Here is a 17,641-nt window from a genome sequence, read left to right as displayed (position 1 = left end):
AAAAGAAGTTTGGATTTTTAGCTAATGGTTACTGTCTATCGTGACCTGCAATTCAATAATTTTTGGGTGTTTTTTGTCGTCTGGTTATAATGCAAACTTAGATATCACTTCACATGCTCGATCCTTTAGCCCCTATAACATAAAGGCAACACACACCCATTAAATGGAGTCCGTGATTGAATTTTGATTCCTATATCTATGTAGTGTGTGTCCGTCCCCCCAACTTTTGCATTCACACTTATGTATTCTCTACTTTTTGTATTATTTTCGGTATTCATTCAATTTATTTTTATATCAAGAAAGGGACAACAGATTGAAAAATTGTTGTGAAGTTGTTTTCTCCTTTAATTAACAAAAGAGAAATTACCTAGACTAACTCACATTCATCTAAAAATTATTAGAATAACTCATATTAAATTTAAATTACTAGACTAAAATGAGGTGTAAGCAAATTTACTAAAAGCCCATTACTAACTTGATTAACTACAAAATTGCCACATAAATAAATTAAAAAATTAGAAAATATATGTTAAATTTGAAAAAAAAAATCGAAAAAAAAAGAAATAGAAACAAACCTTGGTTTTGACGGGTCTCTCTCTCACGACGACATCGACATAGGACAGGAACAATCTCCGATCAAGAGTCGCTGTCATCCCTATCCCACTCCGACAACATCTCCTACGTCATAGCCGCCGTCGACAACTCCTCCGTCACAGTCACCATTGTTACCTCCTCTTCAAGTCGCCATCTTCTTTCTTTTGTGTAAACCTAAATCCCAATTTCAATTGTAAGTGCTAAATCAATCCAATTCCCAGTAGTTATTACATTTCTTGAACATATATAATTTGATTGGGATGTTTAATTTCGAAAACTCTAAATCCTAATTTCAACATTCTTTCACTTTAAATTCTCGAGACTTTTTTTTTCCTGTAATTAAAGTTTGGTTATGACAGTTGATCGGAGATTGTTCCTAGAGAAGAAAGTAACTTGTTAAGTGCTTTATTTTTCAGGTACGATTTCTTCTTCAGGTATGAGAAAGTATCCTCGTCGTCTGTATGAGGTTGGAAAAACCCCAGTTCAGAGTAGGAGCATGAACCATAGTTGTTATCTCTCCAACATTCAAACCGTGAGAGAAGAACTTGGGGAAGATGTTTGGTCTGAGTTGAGGGAATCAGCTATTGGAGTTATTGTGAAGCTTAAAGAGCTGCATTATATTTGGTCTGCGAAAGTTGTTCACCATTTCCTTGCCAATCAATTGGCAATCGAGAGCAGTCATGAGATTTGGTCTTTGATAGATGATTCTATGCCATTGCGTTTCTCTTTGTATGAGTTTGGAGAGATTACATGTCTGAATTGTGATCCTTTCGACAAGCATGACGTTTGGGATGTGGATCATCAAGAGTTTTGGCTGGAGATGAACGTTCCGACATCAGATGGACCTACATTGCTCGTGTTACAAGCCATATTCCCGATTTACAGAAACTGGCCTCGAGCGAAGCGAGTGATGATTGGTTTGTTGTGTCTGCTATCCATTGACATTTTTGGCATTTCAAGCAACAGCAGAATTCCTTTGCATTGTGCTAAAAGGGTGATGGACACTGCAGCTTTCCAGCGATATCCATGGGGTCGTGTTGGATTTAGCAGCCTTGTTGAGTCCATTAAAGTACTCACATATGAAGCAAAGAAGAGTTACACACTTCACGGTTGTGTTCATGCGCTCTTAATATGGATTTATGAGTTTGTCCCTGGTTTAGGGGAAATATATGGGAATCGGATTGAGGGAGCTGAATAGCTGATGTTCCTCTTCTGTCATGGGGGGATCTCGTACGCGTATAAACTTCTCATATTTTTGTGCCCAAGAAAAGAGAAAGTATCTAAAGGTATAAACACAAGTAGTATTTCTTCCATTTAAATTTTGTGTCTTACTAATCTTGTATATTACTTTGCAGGTTCGTGTGAGGCATATGATTATGAAGCCAGTGAAGGATATATATCCGAAGTGGGACAATGATAAAATCTATACTGATCTGGAAACATGATAAAAGACATCTTTAATGGTCAGCTAAATGAGAAGTTTTGGGATGCGATGCCAACTACCAAATGCGAGAAGAGAAAATATGGTGTTGCCGCATCTGTTGTTCCAAACCAGAGCCCTTCTACTAAGCGAAGAAAAGACAAAGAACCTGCTGATGGAGGTGAAGCATCTGATATGGTATGTACAAAATGTTCTTGTAGTTAGTAATAGAAAAATGTTTTTTTTTATTTTGTTAATGTCATGGTTTTGTTTTGTCTATGCATATGAAGGTTGCAGCCCACAACGTTGCCATAAGTGGGTTAGCTGGGTTGCTTAAAATCCTCACTGCCAAAGTAGAAGGCATCGATGTTAGTGTAGCTGACAAGGTTACTAAAGCATTAGATGCTACTATTGACTCTAAGGTGGAAGCTAGACTGCGAGTATATGATTCTGACTTACAGAAGCAGATTGCGAAATTGGAGGCACAAATAAATGATAGTAAAAACAACGCTGGTGTGAACATTGCTCCTGATGTCGCCACCTCCAAGGCGTATGAGGATGAGGATGATGGTGCTTGTAGCAATGACTTGGTACGATTCTTTATCATTTGTTCTTGTAATTTAAAAAAAAATATTTTTTTACTAATTCTCACCATCTATTACTCAGTCATGGATTGTTCAGAAGTAGATCACTTCACAAGATGGATTGCCAGTTGATTGTGTTGTGAAGAAGGAGAAAAAAGATAAGAAGACGATGGATAGCACACATAATCTTACGAACAAGGAGGTGATAAAGACTGAGAAGAAAGCTGGAATTCCACTAAGAAGAGTGAAGCAAGAGAAGGCCTTCGAGATCCCACAACTAAATGATGAATCCATATCGTCAAAAGATTTGGAAAATCATCTACAGTGGGAGAAGAATGTAAAATGTAGGGCGGTGTTGGAAGCACTTGCTTCAAATTTGAAGGAGCCTACACGCATGCGCAAGCCTCAGTTGACAAAGACTCAAGTTTGGCCGTTTGTTGGAAATTCAACAGTGAAGCGTATTATAACTGGTGAGAAAGTCTCGAAGGAACCTTATGACCCATTAGCTAAGGTGGAGGCAGAGAAACTGCATAAAGTTTTGGACTTCATCAAGTCTGATTTGTAAGTTTCCTCTTGTACATCCTTGCTTCTTATTTCGATATAGTCTAATAATTTATTTTTCTTCTTTGTAGGGAAGCAAAGGAGCCTGGTGTTGGAGATGAAAGTGCTGGATTTTTCTTGAAGTTAATGATACCTAGAGATGATTGGCCAACAAAAAACTATGGCTGGTTGCATGACTCCGTAAGTTTAATTTCTGATTTTTCATGACAAGAATATTAAACTATGGCTGGTTGCAGACTGTGAATTGTTTCATGTCTTAGCACATTGCAGCAGCAATGCTTATGTTTCACAGACGGTCCAGGCAAGAACAGTCTCCGTATTCCTCTTCTCGAATTGCATTTCTGTCTCACTGGGTTTGTGAACTCATGGGTGAACGACTACAAGAACTGGGACCAGAACATGACTGAGTTGTCAGAAATGTACATCATGGCTTTAAATGGAGAACACCTGGCTGATTTTGTCACGGGTAATAAGTGGATTGCTGACGTCGACGATCTTTTCCTCTGCCACCATGTTAACAGAGATCACTGGGTTGCTCTACGCATCGATCTGCAGAAGGCGAAAATTCATGTCTATGATAGTATTTGCACACATGTGAGTGATAAGGAGATGAAAGAGGTGTGTCGGCCTTTCTTGAGAATGATACCGGCATTGCTTAACAAGATGCTGCCTGCTAAAACGAGAACGAAAAGTGAAAAACAGTTCGTTTAGGCACAAGAAGATCCCCCAAAATGAGGACCCAGGAGATTGCGGTGTGTACTCTTTGATGTACATCGAATGTCTAGCTCTTGAACGTAACTTTGATGGCTTGAATGATCAGATTATAACACCATTGCGATCAAATTTGGCGGCAGATATCTATGAGGAGGTGACTAAACAGCCGAATAAATTAGTTTTTTGTTTTGTTTTTTCGGTTACTGAATGACAGATGTATAACTTGCTGGTTTTTGGCTTTAGACGGATGTATAACTTGTTCCTTTTTGGCTTTATGAATGATGGATGTATAATAGTTTGGTTTATGCATTGATGGATGTATAATTATGCAGGTTTTACAAAGAATTCAGATGTATCTAAATCATATGGCTGCTAAATCTTATATATATTTGGTTGCTAACTACAGACGTACGTGGATTGAAAATAAAACGTCTATCACGTTAATATGAGACATAAAATGTAATGAAACACCAAAAGAGTATACCAACAAATGTAGCACCAACCAAAATAAAATTTAACTACCAAATCCTCATACTAAATCAAATACTCATCACTTAAGAGGACATGTTGTAGAATTGTGTCCCACATGGTTACAAATTCTAGATGTGTGTTCCTTCTTTGGCCGCTTCTTGTCTGCAACTTTCTCCAAAATAGATTTATGTCTTGATTTTTTTGGTCTTCCCGGTGGTTGGCGGACATCAGGCGGTAAACAGATTCTCTTTGCAACTTCTTCTGGAATTGGAATATCAGCATTGGGCATAACAGGAGTGAAATATGCATTGTAAAGGTACTGCATCCGATAGTAATTGTGACAAAGTGATATACGTGATATCTTTCCAGCTTCCGCAGCAGCTATAGCATGAGCACATGGTAGTTTCTTCAAATCAAATCTACGGCAAGAACATGTTTTTTCCTTAAGGCTTACAACATGTAAAGATGAGACTCCCATCACTTGTGACTGATGAATGTCGATAGCTTGAACCTTTAATAGATTAGCAATAGGTATACGGCCCTGAAAATTGTAAAGTTTTTAGATTAGAAAATAGTCTACCGAAATACAAAACTTGATTATACATATATTACCTCCAACAACTTCTCCACACCACGAGTCAGAGAAGTTTTCATCAAGTCAGCATCATGTTTTCTTGTTGCAAACCAACGTGTCATCATTAATCGGATAGACTCTAAAAGGCGAACAATTGGCAAGCTTCTCACATCTGACAAAGCTCTGTTTATGGATTCAGCTATGTTACTTGTAAGGATGTTATATCTATCACCTCTAAAATGCGCTCGAGCCCACTTACACACATCAGCACGTTCCAAATATGCATGTAAATCTGGATTTAACCCTTTAATCGCCTCGAAGCTTGCTTCAAAGTCAGCTAATCTAAAAGAGTACGAAACTTTTTTGACCAAACCAAACAGATCACGTCCTCTGTACCGTAACAAGATGTTCTTATATAAGTGGTACGTGTAAATTCCCGTGCTAGCCAATGGATAGACCACTGAAATTGCCTTCCTTATTGACTTGTGCCTGTCAGAAATTAATGCCAATCCTTCATCATCGGGTATCACATGGCTGAGTTGACGGAAGAACCATGTCCATGATTCATCATTCTCTGTGTCAACCACATCAAATGCTATCGAAAATATCTAAAAATTACCATCCTGTGATGTTGCAATGAGAAGCGTTCCTTTGTATTTTCCTTGCAAAAAAGTACCAACAACCACCACAACCTTTCTCATAAATGGGAAGCCAGTAATGCTAGCGCTGAATGCAAGGAATAAGTACTTAAATCTATCGTTTGCATCAACTTCCAGTCGAGCTAAGGTCCCAGGATTTGCCATTCTAATCTTGTGCATGTAAGAAGGTAACTCCTCATATCCATTCTCCGATGAACCCATTACGAGATCTCTAGCAACTATAAGTGTACGATGAGATTTCCAGTAATCCATCTGCGATATACAATAAACAGCAACCAAGTCAAAAACAAGTAAGGTCAGATAAGACATTAGATTCAATGTAAAAACGTAGTCAACAAACCTTGATTCTGAAGCTCATGTTCATAGCATTTTCAACATGACGTGGCAAAATAGTTCGATCAACCCCACCAATATATTCTTTGTACAAGAGGCCAAGAATTTCAAGAGTGGCTTGTCGAGAACGAGACGAACGCTCTGTTACTGAGCAGGAATGTTCATCTACATATACTCGGATTGTGAACCTTGAAGATTCACCTACTGGTGTAGCTTTAAGCTTCCACGTACATCCTTTTAACCAACATTTTACAAACCACAGCGTACGGGTAGATTTATCCACATCAAAATCGAATTTGTGGACAACTGAACAGATCTTCAGACGTGTCGCCAATGCATCTTTTGATTCAAAACTCTGCCCCACTTCCGGTTTGAAAGAGCTCAAGTCGAACCTATTATGCGTACAATCTCCTTTTTTGTCTTTAGGACTGTGGCATAAATCATCTTTGTAGGAGATCCCTGAATCTTTTGTACTTGGTCTGGCGGAAACCCATATGAGGTAAAGTTTTCGTCATCAGACGTTGCTCCATCAAAATCGTCGCAGTAATCAAATCGATCATTGTCTTCATCCATATCTTCATCCTCTGCCGACAATGAGTCATCTTTTTGCAGGGTTTCTTCTGGTTCTTTGCTAGCTTCTTCAACCTTTTTTTCTTCAGTTTAAACTCTACACAGAGTCTAACATTTTCGACTTTGTGAAGACACAAAAATCCATGAAATTGCCTATCGTTTCTTACTTTCACAGGAGGGGTATCGAGGTTTTCCTTGACCAGGTTACGTTTTGGCAAAACGTACGTAAGCTCCAACTCGTGTTCTGCGAAATCAACTTCGTAATCCTCATATATGATTTTCACAAAATCTTCATATCTAGTTTCCTCGTTAGCTGCAAGTAATTTACTACCTTGATCATTATCCACTTCAAATAACCACTTTTTTTTTCTTTCAAATTTCCACTTTCCGCAGACGAGAATGATGTGATCCATGTTTCTCCAAGCAATAAGGATTGCAACAAGTGATTAAACTACCATGAAAAGAAACAACTTGAAAAAAGAAGAAAAGAGGGATGAAAGAGATGACGACAACTACAAAATTTTCCCTAATTCTGAGTTTAATTAACCTAAAAAATAAACCAGATTCAGAATTATTAGTAAACCGGGTCGAAATTGAAATTGGTGTACATAAACCCATATATTCGTTAATAAATCTGTCGGAACATAAACAAAAAGTCTGCCACCACATAAACAAAAAGTCTGTCAACAATTTTAAATCGGATATATAAATCTGCCTTAAGAAAATAAGTCGAACACAAAAAATAAATCGATCTAGAAAAAAATAAGTTGACCACATAAATCTACCATTTAGAACAAATCTGCTACCTTATTCGATAGACATATTCTTAAAAATCTGTTTTCTAATCAAATCTGACAATTAAATCTGTCGTGTGAACAAATCTGACGTTTTCTAAAAAGTCTACCACCACTTTAACGGTAGTTTTTTTTTCTACACAGATTTTATAAACAGACTTATTAGTCGATAGATTTATTTTTTTGAAAACAAATCTGCCGTCGATTAAATATTAATGACATTTTGGTAATGTTTTTTTTGTTATAACTATGTGTAAAGGTAATTTCGACCAGAAAAATATTTTAATAATTTTCGAAAAAAATATGAGTCATTCTAATAATAACACAATTAATGTGTCATTTTAGTAAACTTCCCTTACCAAAATGTTAAAATAATTATTCTCTACTTTCTGCTCTCCATTATTTTCCAACTAACACTTTCCTTCATTTTTTCCTGACTTGTGTATTTTTCTATAATGTCTCCCATCATTAACGCTTAAAATAATTGTTATTAGTTGATAAAAGATTAAAAAGTAGTATTATCATGTGGCCTAAATGCATTTATCCGGCTCGTTATGTTGGATTTGTCGGCTGCTTTGGACTTTTGTTATAACTCTCATCCGCGCGTAACCAGTCATAAATTTGTTTATATTGGTCCTTGGAAAGAAATTAAAATTTGATTCTCCCTGAAATAATTAGCAATTAAATAGGAAAATAATTAAACTTGAGAAGAAGGTATGGAATGTGTTAAAGAGTCTTGCAGTGGCTCCACTTGGATCTCTCTCTCTTACTTACTTACTCCATTATCTTCCTCCTCTCATTAAAATCGGAACACAAATGGAGAGCTCTACATCTTTGGCCATCGTTCTTCATCAGTCTTCCAATCATGATGAACTCTTCATGCAGCAGACTCTTCAATTCTCACAAACTCTCAAGGTTTGATCATTCTCTCTCTTTCCCCAACCGTATATTTGGATTTTCTGATTTTTTTAACTTGTTTCTCTATTAATTCAAGATTCATCTTCTCTCTTGTTTTTGTGTTCTTTTAAAAGGATTTAAAGAACTTGCGGAAACAGTTATACTCAGCTGCTGAGTACTTCGAAACATCTTATGGCAAAGAAGAACACAAAGAAACGTAATCATCTTTTTAAAAAATATTCTGCAAAGTAAGTGTGAATTTTTCTGAGAGGAAATGAATGAATGATGATATAGGGTGATAGAGACGTTGAAAGAGTATGCAGCCAAAGCAGTAGTGAACACAGTGGATCATCTTGGTTCTGTCTCTGATAAATTCAACTCTTTTCTCTCTGATGATTCAGCCCATTTCTCCACTACTCATCTTCGTTTATCTTCTCTAGAACAAGTAAGCTAAGTAGTAATCACTGAATCTTTTCAAACTCTAATGAAGACAACACAACTCTCACATTATGACATTGTGTTTTGTTGTAGAGGATGAAATTATGCAGAGAGTACATGGGGAAGAGTGGGACTTCTCAGCATTTCTTTCTCATTCAATCTCCTCCTCGCCATCATAAGCGTTACTTCTTCCCTCGTATACCCCTTTTACCCCCAACTTTTTGTATCCATTCCAACTCTCTATCAATCTGAAAATAAAATGTTTTATCACATATATTCTTTGTATACAAGAACATGGAAGAGGTGAACGTGGAAGAGGCACAAGTTTCTCTGCAGGAGATGACTCGCATAGGTTCAAGAATGGTAATTAGATATGTTATCTTGTATCCCACTAGTTTGATTTGGTTATGTTTTTTGTGATATCTGAATCATTCTTCTGAAAAATTCCTGAAAGCTGTTCGATCAACAATACTAGAAAACCACCCAATTACTACTGCAAGGTAGAATCTTATCTTGATTTTGATCTTCAACTTCTGCTGTCTCTGGTTTTAATTGTTTTGTAAACCGGATTATTGGTTGGTCGAATGCAGAAAAGCTTATAAGACAGGAAGCTTCTCCTTCTTACACAACAACAACATCAGCAACAACAGAACACCAAACAGTACAAACAACTAAGCAAATGCTATCTCTCTCTAGTTTGGATTTTCTCAGATTGCAGACAAGTAAAGCGTGTGTGTGTGTGTGAATATTGCAGGTGAAAGAGGAAACTCTCCAAAGAGATTTCCTCTCTTACGTTCAGGATCTCAACTGAAACACTCAAGCTCTCCAGGCCAGCCAAGAATACTGGTAATTAACACTTGTATATTTGAAATATTCATTCATTTTTCATCAACATTTATAATTATTTTCTGATCTGTGTGTTTCTGTGATATGATTATGAAAGGCGTTGTTACCGGAACCAGAAAGAGCAATATCTTTGTCGACAAGTAGAGAGATAGTGGAGATAAAGCAAAAATCTTCATTGAGAAAGGGTAAGAAGAGTCTGATGCTCAAGGCACTGATGAGTATGAGCAGCAAGTCCAGAAACTAAATCCATCGCTTTGTATTTTACATTTTATAATGTTCATTCTTAAGATTGTACAAAAACATGTGAATTAAGGAGAGAGTAATAATTGGTTATCCTTAGTCTTCTTTAGATGCTTTGGTTCAAAATGGTGTGGTTAGATTTTCATAGAAACGTACAGACTAGTTAAGTTTCTTCACTTCATTGTACATTCTCTCTAGCTAGCTTTGACTTTAGAGTAGATAGAGTCAATCAGTTACTTGTAGTTGATTGTGATCTTCGAATAAATAAAATTTATTTTATAAAATTAATTTTTGATTTTGTACTTAGTTTATAAAACCATCTCTAATGGATTTCGCTACTCCGAAATGAAATAGAAGAACTTTATAGTAAAAATGTGACATGTTCTAATATATTCTTCGAAAATTAACAATTTTTAAGTATAAAGGAAAAATATAAAATATTATTTCTTTTTTTACAAATGAGAAATTTCTTTAGATAGTTTTTTTTAGTTTATTTTCACTAATATAGATCTAAAGGAAGAAAATGACCAAAATAAGTTTTATTAAAGGGTCAATATGCATTTATACTCAAGGGTTAAATAATCTAGACTTAGGGTTTAGAGTTAAAGGGTGTAGTTTTGGGATATGATTTCAAATTTTAAAAAATAAAAAATAAATATTAAAATTTTTAAAACAAAAAGGTGCTATTTTGGTCATTTTATTTTTGACTGTTATTTTGTGACAAAAACTTAAAAAAATATATTTAACAGAATTGCCCATTACAAATAGAGAAAAAAATAAGATTTTTTGTTTTAGAAAAAATAGAGATTAAATAAATTTATTTAACCTCTAACTATTATTATATAGGTAAATATAAAATGAGTTGAAAATGTTCTAACAAAATTCATCAGAAATTAATTTTAGGGCAATTCTCTCAAATAGTTTTTTTAAGTTTTTATCATAAAAATAGTCCTCAAGAAATAAAATGACCAAAATAGCTATTTTTTATTTTTTATTTTTTTATTTTTAATTTTAATTTTTTTAATTTGAAACTTTGTCCCCAAAACCCCACCCCTTAACTCTAAACCCTAAATATATATTAGTTAACCCTAGGATAAAAATACATTTTTGGTCTTTAACAAAACTTATTTTGGTCATTTTCTTCATTAAGAGCTATTTTTGTGATAAAAATTTAAAAATGGCTATCCTAGAAAATTTCTCTTAATTTATCTCTAAATGTTATTATATAGGTAAATATAAAAAAAAAATATTAATGAACCATAGATAACAAAAATAGAGAAATTCCGTAGGATATCTCTTTTTAAGTTTTTGTCACAAAAATAATTCTCAATGAAAAAAATAGCCAAAATAAATTTTATTAAAGGGTAAAAATGTATTTTTATCTTAGGGTTAACTAATCTAGACTTAGAATTTAGAGTTAAAGAGTGGGGGTTTGGGGATAGAGTTTTCGATTTTAAAAAACAAAAAATAAATATTAAAAATTTCAAAATAAAAAGAGCTATTTTGATTTTTTTTTTTTAGGAATATTTTTGGGACAAAAACTTAAAAATGGCTATCTGAGAAAATTTCTCTAACAAACATTTCCTGGTTTTTTTTTTTGAGGAATATTTTTGTGATAAAAACTTAAAAATGGCTATCTGGAAGAATTTCTCTAACAAATATTTCTCATAAATTATGTAAATTGTAAAAAATAATAAAGAATTCATTTTTTACGTTATACCAAAAAATTCACTGTTTTCACTCATTTTTTGGTCAATATTCGGTCAATATTCAGAGTCATCGAGTAACGAATTTGGTACTAATGCATAATCTCTCCACATTTCATTTGCCTAATTTGGTACTAAGCGCATGCATGTTAGTGAAGACGTGGTACTTTTTTGACGTGACAAGGCAATAGAAGAGAAGAAGCCACAAGAAGAGTGTACTGGGCCCAAGGGAAGAAAAGCCCTACATTCTCTAGAATTCAAAAGAAACATGTATGTAGAGTACGTGGAACCAACTGCCACGATTAGTCCAACAAAAGACCAGATCTGGTTGGTTGGTGATGTACATAGTCGTGATATGATTGGTCCACGTCATCGTCGATGACATTTCTTCCGTGTTCCCCATAAAAAAGCGACTACATAACTTCACCATCACCCTTCGTGGACTAGAATCTCTATAAAAGCTTCGTTCGACTTCTAACAAAGATACTAACAAATTAAATACAAACAAAAAAAGAAGAGAGCGTGAGATATACACAAATACTCAAGGATTCTATATTATGGCTCGCTCATTCGGAGCGGTTGTGCTGGCGATCATTTTGTTTGGTCAGTCATTTCTCATCTCTAAATGTCATTTTATGTTCTTCTCTTCCATTTGAATATCTTTAGTTTTGTTCAATTCGTTAGGGCTGGCCTCTGCTTAAATTGATCATTTCGTTGTGATTTGATGATGTTCTTGCTTATTTCAATGTTACCATCTTTCAGTATTACATTTCTTTAAGATTAACATTTGGCTTGTTAGTTGGTGAATATGTACTCACTATAATTGACAAAAATTGATATTATTATGCTTCTTCAGGATTTTTATTTGCGTCGTTTTCCACTGCTAAAGAAGAAGAGGCCACCACCAAGTTGGGAACAGTGATAGGGATAGATCTTGGTACCACCTACTCTTGTGTTGGGGTTTACAAGAATGGTCATGTTGAAATCATTGCCAATGACCAAGGCAACCGTATTACTCCTTCATGGGTTGCTTTCACCGACTCCGAAAGGCTCATTGGTGAGGCTGCTAAGAACCAGGCTGCTGTTAATCCCGAGAGGACCATCTTCGACGTCAAAAGATTGATAGGCCGAAAGTAATTTCATCCCCCTCCACCTTTTTTTCACCTTGCATGCATGCATATGTCTGTTGTTGCTTTAATTATTTTTCTTATGGCAGATTTGAGGACAAAGAAGTCCAAAAGGACAGGAAGCTTGTGCCTTACCAGATTGTTAACAAGGATGGCAAGCCCTACATTCAAGTCAAGATCAAGGATGGTGAGACAAAGGTTTTCTCTCCCGAGGAGATCAGTGCCATGATTCTCACTAAGATGAAGGAGACTGCTGAAGCTTACCTTGGCAAGAAAATAAAGGACGCCGTTGTCACTGTTCCAGGTCAGCTTCTGCTTCATCATGCCTTGTGGATATATATAATATTTATATATACACAGTTTATTGATTTTTTTTTTTAAATGTGCAGCTTACTTCAACGATGCCCAGAGGCAGGCTACAAAGGATGCTGGTGTTATAGCTGGTCTCAATGTTGCCAGAATCATCAACGAACCCACTGCTGCTGCTATTGCCTATGGTCTTGATAAGAAGGGTGGTGAGAAGAACATCCTTGTCTTTGACCTTGGTGGTGGTACCTTCGATGTCAGTGTCTTGACCATTGATAACGGCGTTTTCGAGGTTCTCTCCACAAATGGTGACACTCACTTGGGAGGTGAAGACTTTGACCACAGGATCATGGATTACTTCATCAAGTTGATCAAGAAGAAGCACCAAAAGGACATCAGCAAGGACAACAAGGCTCTTGGTAAGCTCCGCAGGGAATGTGAGAGGGCCAAGAGAGCTCTTAGTAGCCAGCACCAAGTCCGTGTAGAGATCGAGTCACTCTTCGATGGTGTTGATTTCTCGGAGCCTCTCACCAGAGCTCGTTTCGAGGAGCTGAACAATGACTTGTTCAGGAAGACAATGGGACCCGTGAAGAAGGCCATGGATGATGCTGGTCTACAGAAGAGTCAGATCGATGAGATTGTCCTCGTTGGTGGAAGCACCAGGATCCCCAAGGTCCAGCAGCTGTTGAAGGACTTCTTCGAAGGGAAAGAGCCGAACAAGGGTGTGAACCCTGACGAGGCTGTTGCTTATGGTGCTGCTGTCCAGGGTGGTATTTTGAGCGGAGAAGGCGGTGATGAGACCAAAGATATACTTCTACTTGACGTTGCACCACTCACTTTGGGTATTGAGACAGTTGGAGGAGTGATGACAAAACTGATCCCGAGAAACACAGTTATTCCAACAAAGAAGTCTCAGGTTTTCACGACATACCAAGACCAGCAGACAACCGTCTCCATTCAGGTCTTTGAAGGTGAGCGAAGTCTCACTAAGGACTGCAGGCTCCTCGGGAAATTCGACCTTACCGGAATCCCACCGGCCCCAAGGTTTGTCTTCCATCTTTATCTAAAATTTGAATATCTGACTGACACATAATTATTTTTATTTTATTGAAATTTTATTAAGAAATTAAAATTTGATTAAAAAAGAAACCAATGAGAAAAAATATAAGTAAGCATTAATCATGGTCTAAGTTCTACATAGCATTATAAGTTCTACATAGATTCTCAAAAAGTTCTAATATGGAATTCTTTTGTTTTGTCTTTCACTTACTTTAAAGTTCTAATATTACTCTTAGTTATTGTAATATTGAACAACAATCATAATAGTATTCTTTTGTTTTGGCAGAGGAACACCTCAAATTGAAGTAACGTTTGAAGTGGACGCGAACGGTATCCTGAACGTGAAAGCAGAGGACAAAGCGAGTGGTAAATCAGAGAAGATCACAATCACAAACGAGAAGGGACGTCTGAGCCAGGAAGAGATAGACCGGATGGTGAAGGAGGCAGAGGAGTTTGCAGAGGAAGACAAGAAGGTGAAGGAAAGGATCGACGCCAGGAACAGCCTGGAGACATACGTGTACAACATGAAGAACCAAGTAAGCGACAAGGACAAGCTCGCTGATAAACTGGAGGCCGAGGAGAAGGAGAAGATAGAAGCAGCCACCAAAGAAGCTTTGGAGTGGCTTGACGAGAACCAAAACTCAGAGAAAGAAGAGTATGACGAGAAGTTGAAGGAACTAGAGGCAGTGTGTAACCCAATCATCACGGCCGTTTATCAGAGGTCAGGTGGTGCACCAGGTGCATCACCGAGCGAGGACGAGGAGGATGAGTCTCACGACGAGCTCTAAGATGTTGTAATGCTCCTGTTTTATATTTGTTGATTTGTTAAAAACCATTAGAGAGACACAGCCTTTGGTCAAGTTTTGAGGATAGAAAAATACAACTCTTTCCTTAATTAGTCTCCCTAAGAAGTTCTTCTCTTTGTCATGTTCATCTGATACATTTCTTCACGTTGAATACATTTTTTTATTGGTAGAATAGAAGACCAGAAGCAAAACAAAAAAAAAATTGATCACTTTTCAAAAAAAAAAATGTATTATAGGAGTTTTGAAAAAGTTATTATCTTCATTTTATACACTTGACTAAGGCAGTCTTTAACAATTTCGTGGACCAAATATCTTCATAAATAAATTGGGCGGAAGTATATATGGACTTCATTGGCTTCGCCCAAGGACCGGCTCTGGACAGAACCATGCGGTGTGAAAAAGTGTTTGAATGAAAAAAGAATCAGCCATGAATTGCTTATAATAGCTCGAAAACTTGTTGAATTTAATGTGGTAATTACCTGTAAATTGAGAAACGGTAAACATGTAGCTAATGATAGAATATAGAAAGTTAGGTTGATTGAACTTGGCATCACAAAGAAAAAGGTCAATTCAATTTTCTGAAAAAACCAACACATCTTCTAATTTTGGTCTACATTTTGAAGAAAATGAAATCCAAAAAACCCCCTCAAATTTAGGATCCAATTTTTAACTATTTTTCACAAAGACAGAGAGCATCATTGAATTGTCGACCAAGAAAAGGGTTCGTTTTTTTAAAACTAAAAGTTTATCCAAAATTTAATTTAATGAGGCGCGGATCTCACTTACACAAGGAAACACAAGGAAACACGCAAACTTGATTACCAGTACAAGCAATAGTACCAGATATTCCAGGTCGAAGGTGTTTTACGAATGTATCATGGAAAAATCAGGATGTACATTCGAGACAAGGGTGGTATAGTACACATGAAAGTTTTGATAGTTTAACGGGAGCGAAGAATACAAGAGCGAGACAATCGTCATTTTATTCAGAGATAGATGCTCTTATTTGGGAAATGGAGTGTACGAGGAATCTAAGACAGTTTACTGTTACATTTGCAATAGATTGTTCTCAACTGGTGAAAATGCTTTCAGAACCAGAAAAATGATCAACCTTTGCAAGTTAGTTAGAAGACATAAATGTTTTGAAGAGAAGTTTTAACAACTCAGAGTTCATTCATATAACACAGACGCATAATTAATGAGCGAACAATCTTGCACGAAGTGCAAGAAAGCAATCGTCGTTTGTTGTCCATATGGATGTGGAGTTACATGTTTGGTTTGCAGAATCTACATGATTTTGTCTATGTTGCTGGAAAAAAAATGGTTTGTCCAAAATATACTTTGTTATTAAAGGTTGTGTTTCATTTTATTTGGAGATTTTCGAACTTAATTTCATTTTAATTCTGCCTATTGCATGCTTTGGCGTAATGTTTGAATTATTGTTTTGGTGCTTTGCGAATGTGGATGCTACAAAAATGATTAAACGATAACAAACAAATTAACGATATTTTCAAAACTATTACTCCCTACAAAAATTTCAAAAAACATCACAATATTATCTATATCAATAAGTATTTTTAATTTCTTCAGCAATATTCAATATATGATGATAGGCACAACAACAACATCACTATAAACCATACATGGTGTTTGTGTTCCGAGATTTGTGTTGCACCAACCCATTGGCATACTGAATAGGGATCATAATCTTAGATAGAATCAATATCATACACAGAGGCATGTACATATAATATCAGAAGAAGAATTAGAACGACGAGTACGATCCATAGCTTTTAGACGACTAGACATTTTGTATGAATTAAATAATGACAAAGACAAAGAACGTCAAATTACAAAACCCAAAAGGTCTAGCATATTATCTAAGATACAACTGATTTGAAAAAGATGAACCATGAATTTCTTATGCAATTACCTGCAAATTGAGCAATTGTATACATGTAGCTAATGATGGATAGATAGATGTCTCGTCGAAAATTGTTGACTGAAGTTGGCATTCTGAATGAAAAATGGTTATTTACTTCTTTTTTTTTGTTTGAAAAAATTAACACATCTTCTATTCCATAGACATTGAAATGAATATGTATGTTTTTTTGGTAAAAATGAATATGTATGTTTTTTTTTTGGTAAAAATGAATATGTATGTTTAGTATTTGAAGAGAATGAATGTCAAAAAGATAAAACCTGAAATTTAGAGTTTATGATTCATTGTAAGATAATTACTGAGAGCATTTTTGACTTTGTAAGCAAGAAAAAAGTTTAAGTTTTAAATTAAAGGTGTCTAAAATATACTCTGTTTTATTTAATATATGTTTTAATTTTATTTAGAGATACTCAAAATTATTCAATTCCATTTTAATTCTCACTGTTTACATAATTTTATGACATATTTTTTTAGATTTTGATGCTTTCTGAATATTGATGCTACAAAAAACGATTTGATAATACAAAATTAGTTTCAAAACTAGTACAACTTCGTAAAATTTCAAAATTATCACATAATTGATCTAGCTTTATTAATAAATATTTTTTTACAGAAACATTTTATATATGTTGACAAAATAACATTATCACTGGCCATTAGACTACATGTTATGATATTTTATGAACTAGTTCTTGTTCCAAACATACCAGTAGCTACTTTGTTAATTGCAAAACGATTATATATTTTAGTTCATGGAGTTACAAACATGTTAAATTCATTAATTCTATTTATTTCTGATTATGTAAAACTTATTACAATAGATTCTTTTTCAACATATGTATGCTAAAAAAATAATGAATATCGACGGATTCTAACTATAGCTAATCATTAATGTTTTTATTTTGAATTAATTTTAAATAGAAAAATACACAAAAATTCCTCAAAACCCAGAAACTTTTATTTATTTATTAACCCAACCACTACCTAGGAAATGGTGGAG

The 17,641-nt window shown here is 35.3% G+C and overlaps 5 protein-coding genes across 5 annotated transcripts; 4 read left to right on the top strand and 1 right to left on the bottom strand.

Moving 5' to 3' along the window:
• The first annotated feature begins 2,083 nt into the window (after positions 1-2,083).
• Positions 2,084-2,845, top strand: LOC106299801. The gene is made up of 3 exons (XM_013735813.1): positions 2,084-2,212; positions 2,305-2,604; positions 2,681-2,845. The coding sequence occupies exons 1-3, from the start codon at positions 2,087-2,089 to the stop codon at positions 2,699-2,701; spliced, it is 447 nt and encodes a 148-aa protein (XP_013591267.1). The 5' UTR covers positions 2,084-2,086; the 3' UTR covers positions 2,702-2,845.
• Positions 2,768-3,870, top strand: LOC106297639. The gene is made up of 3 exons (XM_013733842.1): positions 2,768-3,159; positions 3,231-3,339; positions 3,430-3,870. Exons 1-3 carry the CDS (start codon positions 2,768-2,770, stop codon positions 3,868-3,870), a joined length of 942 nt encoding a protein of 313 aa, XP_013589296.1.
• Positions 3,871-4,423: 553 nt separating this feature from the next.
• LOC106297638 lies at positions 4,424-6,893 on the bottom strand. The gene is made up of 6 exons (XM_013733841.1): positions 6,648-6,893; positions 6,385-6,555; positions 5,918-6,130; positions 5,538-5,829; positions 4,957-5,492; positions 4,424-4,885 (listed from the first exon to the last, which is right to left on the bottom strand). Exons 1-6 carry the CDS (start codon positions 6,891-6,893, stop codon positions 4,424-4,426), a joined length of 1,920 nt encoding a protein of 639 aa, XP_013589295.1.
• A 1,063-nt stretch (positions 6,894-7,956) lies between these two features.
• On the top strand, positions 7,957-9,804 carry LOC106298445 (protein ABIL4). Its single transcript, XM_013734572.1, has 9 exons — positions 7,957-8,189; positions 8,306-8,388; positions 8,466-8,616; positions 8,703-8,805; positions 8,901-8,972; positions 9,064-9,109; positions 9,200-9,270; positions 9,364-9,455; positions 9,553-9,804. The coding sequence occupies exons 1-9, from the start codon at positions 8,091-8,093 to the stop codon at positions 9,697-9,699; spliced, it is 864 nt and encodes a 287-aa protein (XP_013590026.1). The 5' UTR covers positions 7,957-8,090; the 3' UTR covers positions 9,700-9,804.
• A 2,069-nt stretch (positions 9,805-11,873) lies between these two features.
• On the top strand, positions 11,874-14,779 carry LOC106296918 (mediator of RNA polymerase II transcription subunit 37f). The gene is made up of 5 exons (XM_013733174.1): positions 11,874-12,004; positions 12,258-12,534; positions 12,618-12,832; positions 12,918-13,878; positions 14,180-14,779. The coding sequence occupies exons 1-5, from the start codon at positions 11,959-11,961 to the stop codon at positions 14,679-14,681; spliced, it is 2,001 nt and encodes a 666-aa protein (XP_013588628.1). The 5' UTR covers positions 11,874-11,958; the 3' UTR covers positions 14,682-14,779.
• The last annotated feature ends 2,862 nt before the right edge of the window (positions 14,780-17,641 follow it).

The sequence above is a fragment of the Brassica oleracea genome, chromosome C6 (genome assembly GCF_000695525.1).
Source record: "Brassica oleracea var. oleracea cultivar TO1000 chromosome C6, BOL, whole genome shotgun sequence".
Taxonomy (NCBI): Eukaryota; Viridiplantae; Streptophyta; class Magnoliopsida; order Brassicales; family Brassicaceae; genus Brassica; species Brassica oleracea.
This window is presented reverse-complemented; position numbering and strand designations above follow the sequence as displayed.

Bases quoted from the DNA above. Each gene is read 5' to 3' on its own strand.
- LOC106296918 (XM_013733174.1), top strand. From the start codon at position 11,959: ATGGCTCGCTCATTCGGAGCGGTTGTGCTGGCGATCATTTTGTTTG. The intron at 12,833-12,917 runs GTCAGCTTCTGC...TTAAATGTGCAG, and splicing joins CGCCGTTGTCACTGTTCCAG to CTTACTTCAACGATGCCCAG. The intron at 13,879-14,179 runs GTTTGTCTTCCA...TTGTTTTGGCAG, and splicing joins GGAATCCCACCGGCCCCAAG to AGGAACACCTCAAATTGAAG.
- LOC106297638 (XM_013733841.1), bottom strand. From the start codon at position 6,893: ATGGATCACATCATTCTCGTCTGCGGAAAGTGGAAATTTGAAAGAAAA. The intron at 6,131-6,384 runs GTACAAAAGATT...TGTACGTGGAAG, and splicing joins ATGGGTTTCCGCCAGACCAA to CTTAAAGCTACACCAGTAGG. The intron at 4,886-4,956 runs GTAATATATGTA...TACAATTTTCAG, and splicing joins GTGTGGAGAAGTTGTTGGAG to GGCCGTATACCTATTGCTAA.
- LOC106299801 (XM_013735813.1), top strand. From the start codon at position 2,087: ATGCCAACTACCAAATGCGAGAAGAGAAAATATGGTGTTGCCGCATCT. The intron at 2,213-2,304 runs GTATGTACAAAA...ATGCATATGAAG, and splicing joins GAGGTGAAGCATCTGATATG to GTTGCAGCCCACAACGTTGC. The intron at 2,605-2,680 runs GTACGATTCTTT...TCTATTACTCAG, and splicing joins GTGCTTGTAGCAATGACTTG to TCATGGATTGTTCAGAAGTA.
- LOC106298445 (XM_013734572.1), top strand. From the start codon at position 8,091: ATGGAGAGCTCTACATCTTTGGCCATCGTTCTTCATCAGTCTTCCAAT. The intron at 8,389-8,465 runs GTAATCATCTTT...ATGATGATATAG, and splicing joins AAAGAAGAACACAAAGAAAC to GGTGATAGAGACGTTGAAAG. The intron at 9,271-9,363 runs GTACAAACAACT...TGAATATTGCAG, and splicing joins CAACAACAGAACACCAAACA to GTGAAAGAGGAAACTCTCCA.
- LOC106297639 (XM_013733842.1), top strand. From the start codon at position 2,768: ATGGATAGCACACATAATCTTACGAACAAGGAGGTGATAAAGACTGAG. The intron at 3,160-3,230 runs GTAAGTTTCCTC...TCTTCTTTGTAG, and splicing joins GACTTCATCAAGTCTGATTT to GGAAGCAAAGGAGCCTGGTG. The intron at 3,340-3,429 runs GTAAGTTTAATT...AGCACATTGCAG, and splicing joins ATGGCTGGTTGCATGACTCC to CAGCAATGCTTATGTTTCAC.